This window comes from Stigmatopora argus, chromosome 14 (genome assembly GCF_051989625.1).
Source record: "Stigmatopora argus isolate UIUO_Sarg chromosome 14, RoL_Sarg_1.0, whole genome shotgun sequence".
Taxonomy (NCBI): Eukaryota; Metazoa; Chordata; class Actinopteri; order Syngnathiformes; family Syngnathidae; genus Stigmatopora; species Stigmatopora argus.
In genome coordinates this window covers 8,465,579-8,489,067 of record NC_135400.1, presented here as the reverse complement: position 1 = coordinate 8,489,067, position 23,489 = coordinate 8,465,579, and the positions used below count along the sequence as shown (strand labels likewise).

Here is a 23,489-nt window from a genome sequence, read left to right as displayed (position 1 = left end):
TCGACTTCATTAGATAATTATTATTAAACTTGTTCTTCTTTGTTTTTATTTAGCCGGTCAACAAGGGTTCCAACGCCAAAACTTCCCAAAAACATAAATTAAAATCACTCCATACAACATAAACACGTATATAAATTTTTTCAACATCCAGCCTGAATAATAGACAAGTTAATACGTTTTTAAATGCCAAATTGTGTGAAAATCCGTTATGATATTGTCGCTCTAAGAATATTTTAATGGAGGAAATTTCTCTCCTTACATATGCAACCGATCAGAGAAGTATACTGCTTTAAGATGGCCGCCGGTTACTGAACGCCGCAGACTTCAACATTCGGCGTCTATTTATATATTCTATATGTATATGATATCTGTTTTCGATCCAAGCAGATGGAGTAAGAGGCCAGTTTGAAAAGGGCAGTAGGTTGGAACAATCAAACCCATTTTGGACGCTGAAGATCGTAATCGAAGCCGACGCAAACTGGTCAGGAGTTTACTTGTGCTTTATTTCATGTTCACACTTGGTTACAAAAAAGGGCTGATGGAATATGGATGATGCCTTAAAGATATTTTGATCTGACGGGTTTATTGTTTGTAGCGCGTGTTTGGTGTTAGCCAGCGTTGTCGCGTCACTGTACTTTCGATTTAAGATTTGATTAAAGTATTTAAAAGATCATTGACATACTTGTCTCAATAAGATCAACTGTGTTTCTGGACTAAATAAACGTAAAATTGTGGCGTAGTACGCGGTTGTTATGAAGCTAGCTTAGCGTCACTCAGGAGCTGCTGTCGTGCCCTCGAGTAATGAATTAAGAGTGACAATTGATATAAGACATCACTTGGCCTTCAAGTCAACTTGTTAGCCCACAGGTCATTTGTATCACTAATATTTCCTGTCTACAGGAAAGCGATAGTCTGATTCTTAAATTGTTTCTATTTATGTTAAATAGGTTGACTATACTCTTAGAAAACGAATTGCGGTCAAGCCAGCGGACGTTCGCGTTTTCGTGGTCAAATGAGCGGACGCTCAAAATAGTCCGCCCACTTAGACCAAGCATTACGGTAATTCCATTCAAAACAGAGGTGTGTTTTGAGCGCTTTTAATCCCTCAAAAATATTCTCAACAGTAAAAAAACAGCACCGTATAGCTCATAATTTAAAAATGAAATAAAGTAGACAAAACACACTTCACTCCACAAGTACAATATTATGTGAATCCCCCTGAATGTTTTTTATAATACTAACTGTAAATATTTTTTTCATAATTTCAAGACAAGGTGTGTCAATAATAGCAGTACACATACTCAAAATTATGCAATTTAAAATTCAAAATAAAGTTGCTACATGGGTACTTTGTCATGGTTGCACTTCGAATTTTTGTGGTCCTGTCCACAAAAAAAAATTATAATAAAAATTATGCAATTTCACAGATTTAAATTTGGAGAAAATTGAAATTTGAGTTGCTTCATGCATACTTCGTGCAAAATTGCAGGACCCATTTTGTGTTACTGTTAATCAAGATTTTTCCATAATTCCTATGCAAGGTTGGTCAATCCTACCAGGTGACCTCTCTCACTACTCATATACTCAAAATTATGCAATTTTACTGATTAAAAATCGAATCAATTCATAAAATTGATATCGCCAGGCCTTATCAGGATCTGCGCTCAGAGTGCAGTCAGTGTTCAATGAATCTTTCGCAATAACATTCACTTTGCATTTGTTGGAAGGTGTGTTTTTTACAGCTACATTCTAACTGGTTGTCAAGAGATATAGACACTTTACCATTCTTCAAATAATATGGTGGGTGTACATATTTTACCAACATTGTGATTAACACAGTATTTATCAGCACAGCAGCCGATAAGCCAGAGAGTTGACTTGTCTCGTTTGTTTAACAGTATCTAAATATTTGCTCCGCCCTCTACTTAACATGCAGGAAGGGCTTAGCGGAGCGTGGGTGCCTAAGGATCCTCTGCCTGAGTGTGTGGAGAGTAAGGGCCGAAACCCCAGCGACATGAACCACACCAAGGGCGGCCTGGTTATCTTCACCGCCAACTCACACCCGTCCAGCCGTGAGTTGGCCAAGAGGATTGCGGAGTAAGTGCATGACCATTTTTTTTCACGGTCGCAGCTAGGAAGGCAAATAGAGCAAGTTCATGCAGGAAAATGTCATTTTCTGGGTGAATACTTAATTGGTAAAGACCTTGGCGGTAGATCTGTGTTCCCTCACATGTCTCAGAAATATGAATAAAAGTGGCTTAGTTCTGGAAGTAATAGAACATGCTTCCTCGTGTAAACAATGCTTAAATGTTTTTTCACCTAAATTAGCAGTGCTGCTTAGGAAGATCAGCACATGAAATGGTTTTTGCGGCACTTGGTTTTACAACAAGTTGTTGACGGCTTTAGCTTCTTTATCAATCCTGCCACCACCTTCTGCAAAATCCTCCACTCTCAAGGTCCTTTTAGTATCTGAATGTTTGTATTGGGATACTTGTTTAACCTGGCTCTTGATGCATTGCCATCATGTGCAGTTCTCACTTTGTTGACTGTTAACAAAAATGTACAGGCTGCAACTTCCCCACTTAGCCTTTTCCAAGGGGGACAAATTTGATTCATTTATAGCCATGCCCTCGCCAAATTTTGAGTTAAGATGAATTTGTTTTTGCTGTATATTTAATTTTACACCAAAATATTCTAACATTATCCTAGCAGTTATTCAAGCTCCTTGAGAAATGAATATGCTAATTATTTTTGGACATCGGTTGTACAGCACAAAATAAAGTTACAAAAAAAGATTATTCTCTCTTAAAATATAAGTAATACAATATAGGAATATACAATATATAATGCATGTTTTACGGTGTAATATCTGTTTTCCCCCCCTATAATTCCATTTGAAAGACTTAACTGCAAATTCTTTTTCAGGCGTTTAGGGGTGGAACTTGGGAAGGTGCAGGTTTACCAGGAAGCTAACAGAGGTAAATTCTCATTCTCACTCACTATATCATTTGCCTCTGTCAGGAAAATGCTTCTTCCTCACATTTCCATACTAATACATGCCTATTTATTTGCATATCCTGACATAAGAATAAAATTGTTTTTCTAATTCTGTTTTGAATGATTTTTTTTAAATTTATAAATATACTGACAAATGCCCTCAGCAAATAGTCTGCTCTTTATGTTTAAAGTCATGGAATAATATGAATTTAGCAGTGTGGTGAATCAAGAAGGGATGTCAAACTCGTGACCAGATGTGGCCTGCTGCATCCTTTTGTGAGGCCTGTGAAAATAAATCGCATGCATTGAGTTCATTTTTCGCTAAAACTGAATTTCTGGAAAATTGTCATTGTCCAAAACTCGTAGAATGTGTAATTTTTTTAAAGATTGAATACACACTTTACGAAATAATTGTGCCAAATTATTCTTTATTTGTATGTATTTATTTATCTTCATTTAAAGGTTTTTTATCACGATTCATTTGCTAATTTTTTATCTATTGCAATCCTGATCCATTTTGACTGGGGTTCATTCGATCGCCATTGCCTTCCAGTCAAAATGGATTGGTGGTCTCAGGCTATCAAAGACAGCCGTGTAGTTAAATATTTACAAATTCTTGGCCAATATAATGAAACCATAAGCGTAACGCAGCCCACGACAAATGAAACCTCTGCTCTAAACTTTATCGATGGCGGAGTTTTCGAAAACAAACAACTGCAGTTTCACACAGTGTTTGTGTGGGAGACCCCCGCCTACTTATGTGCTGTATTTGAGGCCATACTGTTATCTTTTTCCCATGTTCTCTATTTGTTTCTGTAGAAACCCGTGTGCAAATCCAAGAATCAGTGCGAGGGAAGGATGTGTTTGTGATTCAGACCGTGTCCAAGTAGGAATGCACTCCTAGCTCCATTTCAGCATTGTGTCCCCCTTAGCTGCTTTTTATCATTTGTATTCTCTTTGTACTTGTGTCTTTCCAGAGATGTAAACACAACCATAATGGAAATGCTGATCTTAGTGTATGCGTGCAGGACATCTTGTGCAAAAAGCATCACTGGCGTCCTCCCCTATTTCCCTTACAGTAAACAATGTAAAATGCGAAAGAGGGGTTCTATCGTCTCCAAGCTTATTGCCTCCATGATGTGTAAAGCTGGTGAGTCCTACGTCTTTTTTTAAAACACTAAACAGGCAAAACTAACGACATAATTGTTTTTTTTAAATCAGGTATGAAAATAATGTAGAAACTTTGCCTTATGAAGTGTCAGTGATGAAATTATTGTATTTATTAGTTCTCTACAGTGCCAGGTTTTTTTTAGATTAAATATATTAAATATGATTACTACCTTTTAAAACTCACGCTATCTTCTGTGATTTCGAGAAGTAGTGTAATTTCATGTAAGCTAAACTAAACAATGGCACTGTCAAAAGAATGAAATAGAAAATATTGAACATGTAGATCTTTTGTAAAAGAATGTGTTTTGTGGTAAGGATAAAATTGACCTGATGAGGTGGTGTCACTTCCTTATTCTCTGCGTCGTTAGCAGGTCTCCACTTTTAGCATCGATTGGATCGCATTACTTGGTATCCCATTGTGTTTCTTTTTTTTTCACTTCCATTTTTGGTTTGTTGTTGAATTGGTCTTGAATTCAATTTCAAAGACCATTAAAAAGCCTTGAATTTAACTTGCCTTGAGCTGTAGGAACCCTGTTCAAATGGATTGGACGTCTACTAGTGACAAACTCACAGCAGAAGAATGAAAAGAGCCACATAATTGGACGTCTATCATCGTCAGTGGCACTGAATGAGTTAATCATCGTGCTGTGTAGGTCTCACACACCTGATCACCATGGACCTCCACCAGAAGGAGATTCAAGGCTTTTTCAACATCCCAGTGGACAACTTGAGAGCGTCACCCTTTTTGTTGCAGTACATCCAAGAAGAGGTAAAACGACTATTAAGAAATTGGATTTTACCATACAGTTTAATGCTACAAGCCTCAACCGTATAAACACTTAAGAAAATAGGTGCCATGGATATTACAAGCTTCATGTCAATACCCAGATAGATTTAATTCAAACTCAATAAGTTAGAGTACTGTCAATGATGAGTGACTTTTGTCCTTTCTGTCCACACGTGATTTTCTTCTTCTTCTTCTTTGACCCTTTAGATCCCTGACTATAGGAATGCTGTGATTGTAGCCAAATCACCGGCTTCTGCTAAAAGGTTTGTTCCTCTATTCTGAATTGCAAGCAGAACATGTTGTGCAAATTCATATGAAAACATAAAAGCCCAAACCGTGTATTTTCCTACTAAAATACTTCTCCAGTCAAGTACGCTGAATGCGTTCCCAATGTCTAGTCGCATAACTTTTATAGCTTTTGTTCAAATTGTGAATGAAGGCTACTCAAGTCTAATTGTATTTGTGTGGTGTTGCTGTTTGGGAGACATTCCTTTCTCTCCTTTTCATTTAACCCTTTATAGGGCTTTCATTGCCTACCATTAATGGCGCTACTTGTTCACTCCATTTTGACTGGGAACATTCACTGTGTCCTCACAGTTCAAATGGATTGGATATTTACTAGTGACAAACTCATTTCATTTCACTGCAGAAGAATTAAAGTACATGGGGGTTGGTGGCAATGTTCCCTCTAAGCTGCGCACTACTCTTGTCCTCTCCGCGCACAGCAATCATATGGAGCGCACAAAATAAAAAACTTTTTTTCCCCCTGATGGCGCCGTTCACGCGTCAGCCAGTGGCAGTAGCTCTGTCCACTCTTATGTTTTTCGTGTTTTACAGCCCTTCTATCTTTTTTTAATTACATTTTAATACATTCCTTTTTACTTTTATTTTTTACATTCATAGATATTAATCATTACATTTTATTATTACTAAATCATTTATGTGTAGTAGACATGCACCTGCTTATGGCAGGTGTGATACTGGTGTATGCCCATAGCGAGCAATGATGATGTTGCTCACACTGGTACTCAGTGTGCTCAGGGAGGTTGTCTTTCTGCCCAGACAAGCAAAAAATTAGAGGGAACATTGGTTGGTGGTTATGATTATGTCATCTATCATTGTCAGTGCTACGAAACAGTTAAAGACTGAAGGTTTTTCATTTTCTTCCCCCCCAGGGCCCAGTCCTTTGCAGAGCGCTTGCGTCTTGGTATTGCGGTGATCCACGGTGAAGCTCAGGATGCCGAATCTGACCAGGTGGATGGGAGACACTCGCCACCCGCTGTCAAAACCACCGGAGCCATTCATCCAAGCATGGAAATACCACGTAATAACCCCAAACATTCACCGTTGTTCTTATTTTACCATGGTCCCGATTCGCGTTGAGTCCAGTCCAAATTGACATCCAGTCATCCAGTATCAATTTGGGACCGTTTCAAAAGCAACCCATTGTATTTGGAATCAATGAAAACAAATATTGTGGTGGCTGACTTCAGTAGCTGACATGTCTTCTGATTGCTTGCTTGTAATCAGAGAGCTTGTTCTGTAGTTGTTCTACAGCCATTGCTAAAAGAACGTGCTGAATTCGACAGCTATTTAACTAACTTCAGTTCTCGTGGACAAGCATCACATGTTGTGAGTTATATACTGCCTTTCATTCATGTGACATCAGTAATTAGTTACAACATTTGTCTTGTGAATATTTCGTTTGCTTTACATTCACGGTTCACGTCTCCAAATGCTGCTCAAACAAACAAACAAAAAAATGATGTCCTACCATTACTAAACAGTGTCAATTTCATTTGCAACTTCCAGTGTTGATTCCCAAGGAGAAACCCCCCATCACTGTTGTAGGAGATGTAGGAGGCCGCATTGCCATTATAGTGGTAAGACAAGAACATGTCTTTTGTATGATATCGCCATGCCAAAGCAGGTTGGCTTAGAAGCCTTGTTGACTTAGTGCCAATTGCGCACAGGATGACATCATCGACGACGTTGACAGTTTCGTGGCGGCCGCGGAGACGCTAAAGGAACGAGGGGCCTACAAAATCTTCATCATGGCCACCCACGGCATCCTCTCCTGCGACGCCCCTAGGTTTATCGAGGAGTCGTCCATCGACGAGGTGCGTTCACAGCTGTGTCCTTGCCACCAACGTGGCTCCTCCTTTTCATCTGCTCCCGTCCTTTCCGAAGGTGGTGGTGACCAACACGATCCCTCATGAACTGCAGAAGCTACAGTGTCCTAAAATCAAGACGGTGGACATCAGCATGATCCTGTCGGAGGCCATTAGACGCATCCACAACGGAGAGTCCATGTCCTATCTTTTCCGTAACATAGGAGTGGATGACTGAACAAACAAGTGCGATTTGCCTTTCCACACTTTAAAGCGTGCCCTGTATACCCGCACGACCATACAGTAATGACCTCCATGTATCTTTTCATTTATGTAGAAGCAACCCTCTCCTTCCTGTTTACACTAATCACAAAGTTAGAACCTTAAATGCACTATAATGGGCTCCAAGAAGTTAATTTTCTAGAAATTTGTGCGCCAATTGGCAAATAATTTGGTCCTTTTTCCCCTAACAAGTGGCGAAATTGTTTAAAAATTTTAACAAATGGGCTAATAGTTTATATATATATATAATTTTGACAATTTGACAGTATAAGGGCTTGGCGATATGGTCTAAAAATAAAATACTTTGTATAGTTCACATATGTGGACATGACTTTTTGATTCACGTGGGCCATATTTGACCATACCAAATATTGATATTCAGGCCTACATGATCCAAAATGTGATGCTTTATTTCTTTAATTTTATTACCATAAATAGTCATTTGCGTGAAGGGTTAAAAATGGTAAATGTTGGGGGAAAAAGTGCAAAAGTTTTATCTTAATAACTTTGCGTCTCCCCATCCGTGTGCATTTAAGGTTCACCCTGTGATTTGACCCGAAGGTTCACTCTTCTCAATTTTAGTGAATAGTCTGATACACTGATGCACAGTTTTAAGTACTGCTTGTGTCTAAACACACCCTCATTCAATGTCCTTATATTTCACAAGTAACTTCTATCTTCTCTAAACTTATTTTCCCCCCCTTCTCATTAGTTTGCCTGCTGTGCCAATTGTTGGCGTTTACTTAGTTTTCCCATGATGTTTGTCATATTTTATAGATGGAGCAGAATAATACTTTTTTTGTCTGAAAGTGTTTCATATGTTTCAGGGATTATCGCAATAACCACCCTTTTCTTTCCCAGTATTGTTTTTTTAATCGCCACTCAAAAATGTTAGTTCACTGGTGTCAAAGTGGGCACTTAACATTTCTAGCTAAGGTTGTTGGTAAATGAGTGACACATCTTCAGGATTATTGCCAGTGATGAATGTCCTCCAAGAAAGATTGTATCTCACAATTGCCTGCGCCTTTGGGCGGACACTCAGACACATTCACCACACAGTAATAATATTTGGGGCTTTTATTACAGGTTGGCCGATTGTGAAGCATCCTGCTGCTGTTTGATTTTGAGGCATTTAGCATTATTTTTTTCTGCTACTGGTTAGATGTCCTTGAAGCTAAATAAAACAAGATTTGTGTTGTTTCCTTCGTTTAAACCCTTTATAGGGCCAGTGATTAATTTTGGTAATTGAAAAAAAATAAGATTGCCACAATATTAACCTTTGCTATATACGTGTGTTTCTGACTAATTGTGTATTTTAATTAGGAATACATTATAAATAAATGAAAACAATAATATTAATAGTCTTTAATTCTGCCTTCTATTGACTACGATAGACGTCCAATTCATTCAAAGTGGCAGAACAGGCTGAGAATGTTTAGTGCCTTTGGTGACACTAGATGGATGTCCAACTCATAACTTGGCGTGTCAAAATGTTCATTTGTCCCTTTTGACATCTAGTGATGTCAATGACTGGTCTATAAAGGGTTAAACTAGGGTTCGATCTTATACTTGCTGAACTTAAACTGGAATTTGATTCATGTATTCCGATGTTAGGTTGTCCATTCAACACTGGGTGCCATTGTCTAATCAATACTTAGTTCTGTTTGATTATTTGTAATGCCACAAAACTGTCCAAAGTTCTGGGATGACGTGGATGTCAATTTGTCCTTTCCTCTCTTTAGTAAATATTTGTAAACTGTTGTTGATCGTCAACTATCTTACGTCATGAGACACCAAAAGCTTGTCCGTAAACACATTTCCATCCAAGTAGTAATATGAAGCTAGGATGCTTTTCCAAGCACACAAATTGACTGAAGCAGGTCTTTGTCACTTGTCACATGCAGTCCAAGAATGTTTTTTTTAATTTATTTTCAACACTACTAACTGAATAAACAAGACAATACGTAGACTTGCTTTTGAGTTGGTTCTATGGGCGTTACTAGTATGTAAATAATTGCATTTCAATGTACAACAATAGAAAAACAAATCTACCCCCCAAAAATATTTTTTAAATAGACCCCTTAAAACACTTCTCTAAGAAAACTAGCTTTTATAGAGTGTTGTGCTCTAATGTAGTAAGGCTTTTTCAAATAAAAGTGACCAAGTATATAGGAAAGCTTTCTTTTAAAATGGCCATGTATAGTAAGGTTTCTTTTCTTCAAAACGTGCAGGTTATTATATTGTTTGGTCAACTCAGTTTGAACTAAAAAGTCAGAACTTGGAGGGTGCAGGAATCGATCCAACTATCTTTTGCTTGATAAGGAAGTGTGCCCAGCTATATATATATATATATATATATATATATATATATATATATATATATATATATATATATATATATATATATATATGTATGTATATATATGTGTATATATATGTATATATATATGTATATATATATATATATATATGTATATATATATATATATATATATATATATATGTATATATATATATATATATATATATATATATATATATATATGTATATATATATATATATATATATATATATATATATATATATATATATATATATATATGTGAATTTCCTAGCGACAGTCAAGCCAACCCTCAACAATTTTATGACTATAAAACCTCTACTGCAGGTACAGCTTGCGACACAAAATAATCATCAATAATAACCTCATACAATTGAAATATTATTTAGGAATATATCCATATTTTACTCACCAAAAAATCATTTTTACCTGTACACAATATCCATCCTCCTTTCTTTCCTCCTTCTTTTCTAGTCTGTGATTCAGAAATTTCTTAGGCCAGCAGAGAAGGCCCGAAGGCACCTCCACTGCCAAGTATCATTTAAATGTCTAGAAGTAAAAAACACTAAAGTGCATGTCATCACACTGTTCATAATGTCCAATAGTACTGTATTTTAAAGGATTAAAGCCCAACCAAAAAGTATTTACAGCTCCCCCACTGACTAATGCACGTTATGATGAAAACAATGTAGTATTTTTTAAAGTATGAAAGCCCAATCAACACGTATTTACAGCCCCGCCCCCGCCCCACCCACTGACTAATGCATGTTATTAAGAAAACAATGTATTTTTATTTAAGTATTAAAATCCAACCAAAAAGCATTTACAGACACCCCACACGCACACACTGACACGTTATTATGAAAACAATTTATATTTTTTGTGTGTCTATTTTTAATAGGCGTGGCCGAGGTCACAGTTCAAATTGCCGACGTCAAACCCCAAAATGGCTGATGAACCAGGAAGCAACACGGGCGTGCACTGCAGAGCAGCTCAAAAGTGACGATTTGCCGAAGAAAGCCTGCCAAACTTCTCACAGGACGATGCAGCACATTCAGTACGTTGTCATTTGGGGATTTCGAAGCCCCAGTTCTCGTCTTAAGAGTGATAAGAGCATGATTCGTTGACGTGATGTAGCCCCATGTGTGTGCAGACAGCAAAATGTTTGCAAACAAATTGGCTACAATGCGTTACCGATCGCTCTTTGTTTAAAAAGAAATCATTCCATTGTGTTTCAGGCCCTCAACGAGCACAGACTGCTGGGAAACATCAAGAATGTGGCCAAAACGACCAGAAAGGGGCATCTTGTCGACGCCATAACAAAGTGAGTCATTTTTAAATACTAGTTCCGATTTTCTCTATCCGAGTAATATTTAAACGTCAGCGTTCAGTATTCAAGGCTTTGCGCAATTGGCTCGTTTTTCGTCGTGATACATTCAACTTTTGAATGAAAACACTAACTAGTTGGGTGTTTTTAATAGCAAAAACCTGTGGATAAGTCACCCACACAAATGCCATTAGTGGACGTGTAAGGAATAAACAGTAATCCCTCCATTATCGCGGTTAATGTAGACCAGACATGGCTGCAATAAATGAAAAACTGTAAAGTAGGGTCATCCCTATTGAATTTAATTTAAAAAAAAAAATACTATAGTGGCAAGTGTAGGAGTAAGTTCTGCTTGTGAGTTTCACATCTTTCTGAACTTACAAATAATAATTGAACATGGGCTTTGTCATCATACCCAGATAACTGCGTATGACGAAATTGGTAATTGGTACAAAATTCTGCCATGTAGTGGAACTGTGCACTGAAATAGATATACTTTTACCCCGTTAACTTTCTTAAAAACCTCAGTGCTTGGACCGTTTCATTTTTAGTTTTAAATGTGGTTTTGACAAAACCGAAGTGACATTTATTCAACAAAAGTGCAGGTGTGATTTTTTACTAATGTAAAAATTTTTCCTTGGCATAAGAGAAAAACAGAAGCTTTTGGGATATTTATTTTTTTAAGAATGAATGGATTTGAAATAATTGACTGAAAAACTCAAGGCAGAAGTAGGATTTATTTTATTTATTATTTTCATGTAATTTGTACCTTGTGGGCCCCTGTCCAGTGTGTTTTCTATATTTCCCACCACATCAAGATCCTGATTATTTGTTTGTGGGGTAAAACATGAAAAATTGACTGGATAGGGGCCTTTAAAGACTTGGATCATTTTTTAGTCCCTCTGCAGCAGACTAAAGAAAACCAGACCATCAGGAGTATGTCTAATATTGCCTTTTGCAGTGTCTGAATAATGGGTACCCTTTTGATGTTTTATAGAAAAAAAGCTAAATGTAGGAGTTTTTTTTAAAGTTAAATTTGACTTAATTAGGCCCTAGTCTGTATTTCTTTTTTATATAACTTAATCTATTGTGCCTTGACCCCTTTTTGTTTTCCAGAGTTCCACCCCTATGTTGAGAGGCTGGCGCATCCTCATTTCTCGGTGCCAGAACCCATCTCCAAACTTTTTCAAAATAAAAGGTAAGACCTTGCAAATGTTTTTTACTTAACTTTGCGTATTGACCCCTTTTTGTTTTCCAGAATTCCACCCAAGGGGGACAAGGTTTCCTGCCTATGTACAGATAGGCTCACGCACCCCCACATTTCTTGGTGCTGGGTGTTACGCCAGAACCTATCTCCAAACTTTTTCAAAATAAAAGGTGAGACCTTGTGAATGGTTTTTTACTTAACTTTGTGTATGACCCCTTTTTTTGTTTTCCAGAATTCCACCCAAGGGAGACAAGGTTTCCTGCCTATGTACAGATAGGCTCACGCACCCCCACATTTCTCGGTGCTGGGTGTTACGCCAGAACCTATCTCCAAACTTTTTCAAAATAAAAGGTGAGACCTTGTGAATGGTTTTTTACTTAACTTTGTGTATGACCCCTTTTTTTGTTTTCCAGAATTCCACCCAAGGGAGACAAGGTTTCCTGCCTATGTACAGATAGGCTCACGCACCCCCACATTTCTCGGTGCTGGGTGTTACGCCAGAACCTATCTCCAAACTTTTTCAAAATAAAAGGTGAGACCTTGTGAATGGTTTTTTACTTAACTGTGTATTGACCCCTTTTGTTTTACAGAATTCCACCTGGTGCCAAGGGGAGTTTCTTCATCCATTTAAAAATGCTGGAGGACCTGTGTGAACCTATCTTGAGAGCCCATTTTTCTATGTCTAAATAAAAGTTTTTCAAAGTATACATGTGTTTGTCTTTATCTAACAAAAAATGCAAGTAATCAAGTTAAAACAATTTATTTACAGGTAAACATTTTGACTTTAGCATACTTAGTTGGCATTACATTGAAAAGTTGATTATGTAGCCAGTTTCTCTGGTTTGTCCACCTGTAGACAAGACATTTTAGTTAAAAGTTCACAAAACAATTTTATGCTTACAATATTTTTTTGTAATATACACTTAGAAAATAAAATTAGAAAAAAATGGGATATATACACTTGAAAATAAAATGAGGAAAAAAAGGGGAAATACACTTAGAATATAAAATGAGAAAAAAAGGGGGGGGATACACTTACAAAATAAAATTAGAAGAAAAAAATGGGGTATATACACTTGGAAAATAAAATTTGAATTAAAAAAATAAACAGGGTATATACACTTAGAAAATAAAATTAGGGGTATATACACAGAAATAAAAAAATGGGCAATAAACACTTAGAAAATAAAATTAGAAATAAAAAAATGGGGTGTATACAAGGAAAATAGAAAAAACTGGGGGAATAAATACTGAGAATTCCTGCTCTAACATTAACTGAGATCCTTCTTACCTTAAAGATTTAGTCGAGCTGTGGAAATGAATGGCCAGTGAAACATCACCATGATGATTTAGGCTTTTATTTAAGTTGGATTTCAGAGACACCATATGATTCAAGTGGGCAACTTGCGAGGAAGATCTCTCAGGCCTGTTGCATGCAAAAAAAATAGCAAAAGTTAGAATATATAGAATAGAGATTCAACTTTTTTTGGGGGGGGGGGGGTCACCTTGATCTGGCCCAGACTCCTCTTCTATAACCTCAAGAGTGCTCTAGGCATGCTAGAAGAGCTGCATCTTGGTGCTAAACAGGGAAAACTTGCACACACAAAAAAGCATAAGTTAGCATATATAGAGCCTGGAGATTCAACAGATAGGCTTAGTTGTTTTTTGTTTTATCTTGATGCTAAACAGGGAAAACTTGATTTAACCAAGGTATTTGGGGGTTGCCAAACAATTACGGGATAGAGAAATCTTACAAGAAATTTAATAAATGATCAAAAGGAAATAAAATATTTTTGGGAATATGTTCAATATTAGCGTGGTAAACAGATTTTTTTAAATATATTTATTTTTAGATTTTACTAAATGCTTTTTGAACTAAAAACACAAAAAGGAAAAAATGGATTAAAAATTACAATTATTGATTTAAAAAGGGGAAAATGAGGAAATATAATATACATGTATAATCATCATTTGAATTTGATCCTAACAGAAAGTCGGCACTCATGATTTACTTTCTTGGACCGCACAAAATAACACGGCGGGCCAGATTTGTCCCCCGGGCCGCCGCTTTGACACCAGTGAGCTAGGAGAAAGTTGGCTTAATAGTTTTGTATACGGCGATTAAATATACAGACTGACGTTAACAGCTAGGAGAAATTTGGCTTAACAGTTTTGTATAAGTGATTTTTTTTTTGTAAAAACAGAACCATTACAAATCGGCAACGATTTAGCACTCGCAATGAAAACTAGCATTACTTACAACACAACTGGAACTAACTAGAGTGAGCATTTACCCAGCAAACTGTCGGTTGATGTCTCGGCGTTGTTTGATTAAATTTAAAGTCTTGCTACACGACTCAATAATGGAGAGAAAACGGATAACATAGTTTTTAAGTCAAATCCTGACGCTAACGCTAATGCTAACTAGTAACATACGGCACAAAGCCCAAACTTAAATTGTCGACGGTGTGTTAAACTTGGCATTAAACTAAGAGATTTGTTGGCATTTTGGGCTCAATTGATTGCTTAAAAATCTCTCGATAGCGTGATAAAAACAAATTTAGGCCAGTGAATTGCTCTACTCCTTACCTCGTTGGTGTGCTCGGCGACGGTCAGTGTAGGAAAGGCTCGCCAAAAGGAACGGTTACTGCGCATGCCCTTAATTAAACTCAGCTGCCTCGACAATAGGCGTAACCACGCCCATATTGAAAGTGGAAATATGCTGGCATGCTTACCGCGCTCGAGAGGTGGTTTGTAATCCCAACTGAATGTCTATGTTTTGAAGATGATGTAGAATTTTTGTGGTCTTGATGCTATAATACAGTTTTGAATTGAATTAGATTGAATGATTTTATCGTCATTATGCAGGTATAATGGATTTAAAGCTTTCACTACATAGAGCATAAATAACAACAGACAAATAAATAATCAATAAATAAGTAGTTAAAGTGAGGTCAGTAGAGTGAAGGATGAGTTCCATGTTTTTTTTGTAGACGTTCAGCGCGTCATTGCACTACTCGCTGAGTCTATGGACGTAACAACAAACAAGCAAACACATAGAAAATCAATATATAGCAATGATAAATAAATAATCACGAAATAGTAATAGATAAATAAGTGGTCAACATAAGAAATATAAGTAGTAGTAATAAGTCTTGATTAGATCCTAGGTGCAGAACTCAAGTTGAGTATGGTGACAGCTCTTGGGAAGAAACTCTCCTTGAGTCTGTTTGTTTTGGCAGTTATCGCTCTGTAGCGCCTTCCAGAGGGCAGCAGGTTGAAGTGGTGGAAGCCGGGATGTGGATTGTCTTTTATAATGCTCTCTGCCCTTCTAAGGCACCAGGATTTGTAGATTCTGGACAGGGTTGATAGCAGGCAGTTGTCTCATATCATTTTCTGAACCACTTTATCCTTACTAAGGTCATGGGGGGTGCTGGAGCCTACCCCAGCCGACTTTGGGCCAGAGGCGGGGGACATCCTTAATTGGTGGCCAGCCAATCGGAGGGCACAAGGAGACAAACAACCATTCACTCTCACATTCATACCTAAGGGCAATTTATTGTCCAATCAGCCTACCATGCATTTCTTTGGAATGTGGAAGGAAACCAAAGCACCCGAAGAAAACCCACACAGGCCTCGGGAGAACATGCAAACTCCTCTCATTTGGACGCACTAACCACTCACCCACCGGGCCGCCCAGTTTATTATTCATGCTTTGTTTTTATGTGTCACAGCTGTAGCTGCAGTAAAGGTTTGATAGCCATAAAATAGTTATTGAGGTTTGGATTGATTCAGACGTAGCACTAGTGAAGGCTTAGGTATGAAAAGCCAAACTACCCATTCATTTCCAATGGCAAAAACATTGTTTCTAGTTCAACATGTTTATTGAAATGCTGATAAGCAGGTGTTGGTTCAGACAAACATGGTGACACCCACAGAAGAACAGACCCAGACAGAGAGGTAAAGATTGTCCCACTCACACTGTTTGGCACCAGCTCATAACTAGCATTCCTTCTGCAAACTACATGGCACGTGTTTTATTCCATCACTTTGTCCTAGGTCAAGCACAGGAATAATTACTATTTAAAAAAAAATACATGGGGAATTGCAATTCAAGACACATTATGACACAACACTTTCCCAGGTTTTGAACATTGTTTCATTTAAAAATGACATCGATACTAGACTTACCCTATAGTATTCTCTATTGGACCAATGTGACTGTGGATGGCAATCGTGATTTCAGGACATGTTTTCCAGTTCTATTTCCACCCTGAGTATTGACATGTAATAATGAACCGAATACATTTTGGACTGTGGTTATCAACTTCCGGTACTATCATTTTCCTGAACCCTTAGGCAAGGCACTTCACACATTTACCTGCTCCTACTGATCCATTCAGTGCAGGAAATACTGGACTGCGGTCTACTTGATGAGGTGGGTAAAAAAAATACATTTGGTGTTTTACTACAATCAAATGGAACAATTTGAGCTGTAAACAGGCCTCATTCTGGATTTTATGATACTGCAAATGTGGGATCAATCTGAAAATACATTAACGCTTTCAGTGTCGTTGACGAGAGATGTCCAATACGTTTGAATTGGGAGAGCGACTGTTTATTCACTCTAATCTTCCTGTTCAAATTGATTTGTCATCTTAATAGCGACAAATCCATGCAAATTCACAGCAAAAAGGTGATTGGACATCCTGGTAAATGGCACTAAATGAGTTAATATGGAAAGCCCTCTGAGAATACCCTTAAAATCCAGTTTAAGGTCCATAAACTAGTACATTCTTAGAAAGAGCGTAGTAGCACATGGCCTCAAGCTGGATGTCACTGGTTTTAAATAAATATCCTGAATTTAAACTTAAACACGTACATTAAATAGCATTAGAGGAATACAGAAGTACATGAAAAACAGGTATTTAAATAAAAGTACAGAACATTACATTGAAAAACAACTGAAAATGAGAAAACCTTGCTTTAGAATTATAGAAAGAAAAAAAAAAAAAAAAAAACATTTTAAAATTAAACAATAAAAGAAAAATAATCTAAAAATGAATGCATGATCTTTCCAGTTTATGATTTTTTTCATTTTTGCTGATCAATTCAATGTTTTATATTTTGTGTTCTTTTCAATTAAAATGACGATGTATTCCTCCAATGATTTTAAGTGTCTTTGTTAAAAGTAAATTCAGGTATAGACAGATTAAAGCTTTCCATTCATTAAAGCTAAGCAAGACTCAAGGCAAAAGGGGCTAGCAAGGCAAATCAATTGTAAACTAAAATTTGAGTGCAGAGGCAGATCCTGTTTTAAAAACAAACTCAAAAAAAAAAATACTGTGCAGGATATGAGCATCCCTACAGGAAACACTTTTGAACACAACAGCTGTGCTTCAATGAAAGCAAAGTTACAAATATACAATGAATTCAAAAAAGGGACAAGAAGCCATCTGAAGCAATCAAATTAGCTACAACACAACAAATATACAGCTGTCCAAGGACTAATGGAACATTAAGTATTAAAATCACATCTTGTTAGTTGAACTCGTCAATACAAATCCTATGAACAAGAATGTCAAAAGTGCTACAAATGTTCATATGAGTCTTCAAACGCTCCCATTTCAACTCAAAATGCCCCATTTACAGAATACACCCCAAGACTGTGATTATGTGTTTTGAAAATGAAATTACACTGGGCAAGTATTTAATGCAATTGTCTGGATTATTCTTATTATTCTTTGTACAAAAGCCATATGTAAATAAAGCTTGTTGATCAGGGTAATCTAAGTTGTTTCTTAAAGATACAAATAACTGAAGATTTATCTAATTATTTTTTAAATAATGTCTCATTCCCTCAAAGGTGACAATTTTCTACCTAGGTCTGGGTGATATCGTTTGAAAACCAATTTGATTCATGATTTTACTTAGGAAAAAAGACACAAAAGTGCAAAACAACTTTACACTTTATAGGGCACTCATTAAACTTACTGGCTGCCACTGACGGCGGTAGACGCCCAATTCATTTTGACTGGGGGGTAATTGAACATTCGCCGTCGTATTGACGTCCAGGACCGTCAATGGCACTGCACAATGAGCATTTATTAGCCAAGTTCCCCCCCAGTTTAAATGAATTGCATATCAACTAATAGCAGGCAATGATTTAAATACTGTGGAATTAAAAACCTTAAAAACATTAGCCCTTTCTTGGGGGCCATAACCAGTATTTATTCATAAAAAAAAGAAAATACATACAAATAATGATTCATCATTTAAAAAAAATAACAAATATAATTAGGATCTTGGAGTCCACATAGGTGGACATTTTTGGGGTCACGTAGGTCATTTATCCTAAATGTTAGTATCGTGGCCTACATGTTCCAAAATGTGATGTCAACACTGGGTTTTTATAGGATTGAGTTCATTAAAACTTAAAGTCACTAAAAAAATGTTAAATGAAATTTAAAACTGTCCTCATTATCCTCCTCTATTTGAGAGTCAATAATTGTTTGCCTAATTTTTGTATAAAAAAAAATCTTGTTTTGATCAGCCGCAATTAAAATGAAATCAAATTCATATTTTTGCCCAGGCCTAATTCTACTACTTAAAATACAATCATAACATGAGTACAAATTTTAATATATACTTTAGTGACTTAACCTAAATGTGTCAACAAGTCAGAAAGCTACATTTGTAAGAATTAGTTTTTTAAATGTCCAGTTTGAAATTGAAATGTGAGCTGTATACATTACCAATAGTTTATGACAGCCAGTCCTGCCAGTATTAAACGAATTGGACAGTTCCTTGTCAATGGCATAGAACGAGTTAAACCATGAAAAAAAAGTGACGTCCACATATGTGAAATAAACTGAACTAACTCTGCATGCATTTTTAGGTCCATTTCCAACTTGTGTGATGGAAGATATAAACACATTTGTGATCTCAAGAGGCTACAGATATGCGTGGAAACACCAACGCATACAGTTTGAATCTTTCAAAGCACACATTAGAACAGGGGTGACCAACTCTAGTCCTAGAGGGCCCCTATCAAGTCTGTTTTTTCCATGTTTCCCTCCACCAACACACCTGAATTAGAATATCGGCACCCTGTTTTGCCTGTTGAATATTGAAGGGGAGAATTGAAAAAGACTAACCTGCACGTGGGAATACAGCAGTCAGATTTGCACCTGCCTTTTTCATCACGAACCTGACCTGTGGTAGTTACAAAATCTGCACATCTCAGATAAAGGGCAGGCTTTTGCGGGGGTTTGATGAATATTCTCTCCTCCAGATTGTGAAGAGTCCAATTACTAAATGTGTCATACGCGAAGACACAGACTGCAAACAACCAAACAGAGGAAAATTGATTCTAGTATCGGCCACAAGTCATTGCTTAACTTTGAAATAGATCATATTTACAGAACAGGATGTCACCACGCTTGGATACAAAAGGCAAATGCTTACCTGATTCCTTCCAAATACAGTCAGCATTTAGTGTAGTAGGAATACGAGTGGGAATGTATGCTTCTTTTTGTTAGGAATATGTTTTTGGGGTGTTTCAAATGGAGAGACATGGGTTGACAAGCAATCAGAAACAGGTGGGTTCAGGGTGGGGAAATATTAGGGTGAAATTTCAACGACAGATCACAAAGGGGAAAAAGCAAAGACTATAAAAAAACAAGTCAACCCCCCCAAAACCCATACACCTAACACTTAGTGCCATTGACAATGATAGGCGTTTAATCCTCATTTCAAATGTATCGGACGTCTATCGCCATTAATGGCAGCCAATGAATTACAAATGTAAATTTGATGCAAATGTAAATTATAGGGTTGAAGAAGAAAAAAAATCGTTGCAACAACAGATTTTTGTACAACTACAAACTGATTCTGCAACTGCGACGAGCTACTTTTGCCCCACATTTACCTCTACAACTACTAGTTAGATGTTTTTTATATAACTACCAGTTATTTTTGCATCAAATTTACCTTCATGCCAAAACTGGGTGTAAATGCACTGTAAAAATTCAAAGGGAACAGAACTTGAAATTTCAAGTCGAGCTATTTCACTTGCACTAGCAAGTTTGGATTTTAACTAAGCAGAACTCATCTTGAGTATGCAGAACTGAAAATTCTAAGTTAACTAGACATATGTACGTCTTTAAATATAAACTTAAAACTGGGTCTTCTCAGCGCATGGACAAGTGAGCTACATAGTCTGACTTATTTAGCTATTGCTAGTGCACTCATTTGAAGGCATCAGTGCAACTTTACATTTTAACACATTTCAACCTACCACAACTTATCTTTTAAGCTGTGCTTGCTCAAAAATCAAGATTTCACCCAGAACCGATAATTCAGGTTAACACTTGTTTTGATAAGACGAGTTACGAATGGCTCAAAATAATCGTTGAAAATCCGAAAATGTGCGTTGCCCTCACTTCAAATCCGTAGTAAAACTTTTTGGGAAGTTTTAATTTTTACATTGTGGGAACTTAACATCACTTTTGTTCGACGTGCATATTCAGTCTTGTTCCAGTGCGTCTATGTTCGTAGTTGAGAAGTCTGACAGCAAGAAACAATCCTCCACGAGACGTCCCCTTTCACTCTGGAAAGCACTTTGTGACGAGCCTGCTTCTTAACATCTTCCCGAAAGAACGCAAGACAGGAAGAAAATAAAACATCTGGAAATCCAAGCACAGGGAAGCGGAGGACAGTTTCCTTGTTGATTGACAGGAAGACTCACCAAGGAAAATTAGGAGTGGGTTCAGGGACTTTGAATAGGCCATCAATTGCAAAACATTCTTGTCAATGTTATCCTCATTGTTCTTTTACGTTTCGCTTTGCCACGTCTGGGAATGACCAAACTGTGGTCCCTCACTTTGGGGGGCAGACAGGAAGCGGAGCTATCAGTAGTCTAGGAAGGGTTGGGTGGCTTCAGAGCATCCACTTGTGTCTCTAGATCTGTAATCTGGAGAAACAACTTCATATTAATGCATTTCAACCAGACCTTCTCTGGACTAGTGAAATAATCTTACCATTATCCCCCCATTTCATGTTTGTATTATTTAACTCCCAGACAAAGCCATTAAGTGGCAAGTGAAATAATCTCCAATTTGATTTGTCTTATTTTTACCCCAATTTATGATCCGCAAAGTGGCGAGCTGTTACCATCGTGTGCGGTCGATTGGTCGCCGGTCTTTTGGTCGCCGGTCTTTTGGTCGCCCGTTGTTGCGGTCGGGGCAACCAAAAGACCGGCGACAAAACAAGGTAAAACAACACGGTCTACGCATCAATAAAAGCCAACAATGGCCATGAGCAGTTTCACTGAGCCGACGTGTGAGTGTATAAGAGTTTGTATGTACATGCGTTGTCCCTTTAAGAAGCTATGTCAGTCAGGGTCTTAAGAAGTTCTCCAACAAAAAACAATAAAAGTCCGGGAAATTTGGAGCTTTTCTTTAGCCTAATAATTACTAGGGCATTAAGTATGACTAAATACTAATTCGCAGTTTGTATTTAGGGAATTTGAGCAACGATTTAAAATGGTAATTATCACTTACCTTCTGGGCGACCAAAAGACCGGCGACCAATCGACCGTGTACCGTTACCATATATGTAAATGAATTTAAGAAATAATAAATGAATGAATCCACCTCATTCACCTTTTCCTGCAAATTGTCCGTCTCCTCTTTGTGTGAGGCCTCGCTGTCTTCCCCCGCCTGACGGTGACCTGCCTCCTTCTTCAAGTACTCGAGCTCCCTACAGGGCACAAACAAACATGGTCACACACACGTCTTGATATTAACTACAAACATTTGCTTTATTTTGCACCCTTACTTCTGCTGATATTCTTTGATCATTTTCTTGGCTTTGCTGTACTTTCTCTCTAAGGTTTGGTATTGAGCCTGGGTTTCTTTCAAGTGTTCATCCACTGCCTGCAAAAAAATAGACACACACACACACACACACACGCGTCAAGGTAGAGAAATCTGAAATTTAGTATAGCATTTTGATATTATATCATATTTGAATTTGAGTATTCCATTCTTTGAATCTTATGAGTTGCTTTATCAATTACCTTACACAGCGACTGGGCCTCCATCCAGTAACTCTCGAGTTTCTCCATCCTTTCTTTACTGTCTCGGATGCTTTGTTCCAGCTGAGCACGCTCCATTCGCCAACGCAATTTATCCTGCTCTGCGTGAGCCAACTGTGAGGAAAGATTGCCAGTAAATGAAGCTCCCTTTATATCGGTCTTGAGTGTCTGAAGTGCAATAATGATGTTGCCATTTTCTTCTTTAAGTTAAGACTTGATGCTCACCTTCCTCTTCAGGAGCTGAATCTCAGCTTGAGTTACTGCATGTTTGATTTGAAGCTGCAAGTAGAAAGAGGATAAACAATAAGAGCAATGATGTAGGTTTTCCTACAAAATTTTAATTAAAAAACAGTACTGAATGTAATTGTCTTACAATGTTTTGACTTAATCTTGTGGGTCATCACTCATTTAGATTTTTACTTTTGAACAATAAGTTTGTACTTTGGCTGGCCAAGATTAAAAATAAAATATCCAATTGTATTCACTAAAGATTTTTACTGAATTGTTTTCTTTCGCCTATTTTTTTAACTGGATTGGATAACTTTATTCATCCCGTATTCAGGAAATTTCATTGTGACAGTAGCAAGAGGGTGATTAGACAGAACAACCAAGCAAAAGCACAAAGTACAAAGCAAATCATCGGATCAAAGGATAGATTCATAAGAGAAGTGGTAAAGGTAAAAAAAATAATAATAATAAAAAAATGAACAAACGCTCAGCCTGCTTCTTTTTACTCGCAGCGGGAATAACTTGCCTGGGGCTCATAATGAAAAACAAAAATTAAAGTTGCATTAAGCTCACTCGGAAAAACTCATTAAACTTTGTTGTTGTGACGAACAAAGGTTGAAGGCACGCGAAAAGACGCAGCTCCGGCCCAGCCAATAGGAGGCCAGCTAGGTGTTGGGAAATAGCTAAACGGAGACTAAGTCTATCATGCAAATTAAAAAAAAAGGAGGAGGATCTGAACAATGTTTCTGTCAGAGGGAAGTCTTCGCTTCCCGGCCATGTTATACAAAATCAGGATATCTAAACTTTGGACTTTGGGGAAAGAAACAAACCAAAAAAAAATGCTTAAACAAACCCTAGTCGATAATTATGCATTTAACTGATAGAAATAGGACGTAAAATTAGGTTTGGTCAAATTATCTAAGACAAGTTAGGTTATGT

The 23,489-nt window shown here is 37.3% G+C and overlaps 2 protein-coding genes and 1 long non-coding RNA gene across 9 annotated transcripts in view; 2 read left to right on the top strand and 1 right to left on the bottom strand.

Annotated features, from left to right (window-relative positions):
* LOC144088932 (uncharacterized) overlaps positions 1–12,928 on the top strand; it is a 270,343-nt gene extending 257,415 nt beyond the window's left edge. For both annotated transcript variants that reach the window (XR_013304968.1, XR_013304970.1), the window contains 4 exons: positions 12,275–12,393; positions 12,456–12,574; positions 12,637–12,755; positions 12,814–12,928. This is a non-coding gene — a long non-coding RNA (uncharacterized LOC144088932). The remainder of the gene's footprint in view (positions 1–12,274; positions 12,394–12,455; positions 12,575–12,636; positions 12,756–12,813) is intronic.
* On the top strand, positions 374–8,546 carry prpsap2 (phosphoribosyl pyrophosphate synthetase-associated protein 2). Of its 2 annotated transcripts, XM_077619274.1 has the most exons (12): positions 385–481; positions 1,728–1,800; positions 1,937–2,097; positions 2,926–2,978; positions 3,817–3,883; positions 3,975–4,147; positions 4,821–4,936; positions 5,162–5,217; positions 6,130–6,278; positions 6,767–6,837; positions 6,928–7,074; positions 7,145–8,546. In XM_077619274.1, exons 2-12 carry the CDS (start codon positions 1,798–1,800, stop codon positions 7,301–7,303), a joined length of 1,155 nt encoding a protein of 384 aa, XP_077475400.1. In that variant the 5' UTR covers positions 385–481; positions 1,728–1,797; the 3' UTR covers positions 7,304–8,546. The 2 variants fall into 2 exon arrangements, with proteins under 2 accessions (XP_077475401.1, XP_077475400.1); XM_077619275.1 differs by lacking the exon at positions 1,728–1,800 and having other exon boundaries at positions 374–481.
* A 39-nt stretch (positions 12,929–12,967) lies between the features above and the next one.
* Positions 12,968–23,489, bottom strand: part of LOC144088062 (neurabin-2-like) — a 31,172-nt gene continuing 20,650 nt past the window's right edge. For 3 of the 5 annotated variants that reach the window (XM_077618267.1, XM_077618269.1, XM_077618268.1), the window contains exons 11-18: positions 22,548–22,601; positions 22,305–22,436; positions 22,064–22,161; positions 21,880–21,985; positions 14,813–21,197; positions 13,729–13,816; positions 13,515–13,649; positions 12,968–13,073 (exon numbers count right to left, since the gene is read on the bottom strand). In XM_077618267.1, coding sequence (XP_077474393.1) covers positions 21,144–21,197; positions 21,880–21,985; positions 22,064–22,161; positions 22,305–22,436; positions 22,548–22,601 — 444 coding nt within the window. In that variant the 3' untranslated portion in view covers positions 12,968–13,073; positions 13,515–13,649; positions 13,729–13,816; positions 14,813–21,143. The remainder of the gene's footprint in view (positions 13,074–13,514; positions 13,650–13,728; positions 13,817–14,812; positions 21,198–21,879; positions 21,986–22,063; positions 22,162–22,304; positions 22,437–22,547; positions 22,602–23,489) is intronic. The other 2 variants (XM_077618270.1, XM_077618272.1) reach the window with 1 other exon arrangement.

Bases quoted from the DNA above. Each gene is read 5' to 3' on its own strand.
- prpsap2 (XM_077619274.1), top strand. The intron at 2,098-2,925 runs GTAAGTGCATGA...ATTCTTTTTCAG, and splicing joins TTGGCCAAGAGGATTGCGGA to GCGTTTAGGGGTGGAACTTG. The intron at 6,279-6,766 runs GTAATAACCCCA...TGCAACTTCCAG, and splicing joins TCCAAGCATGGAAATACCAC to TGTTGATTCCCAAGGAGAAA.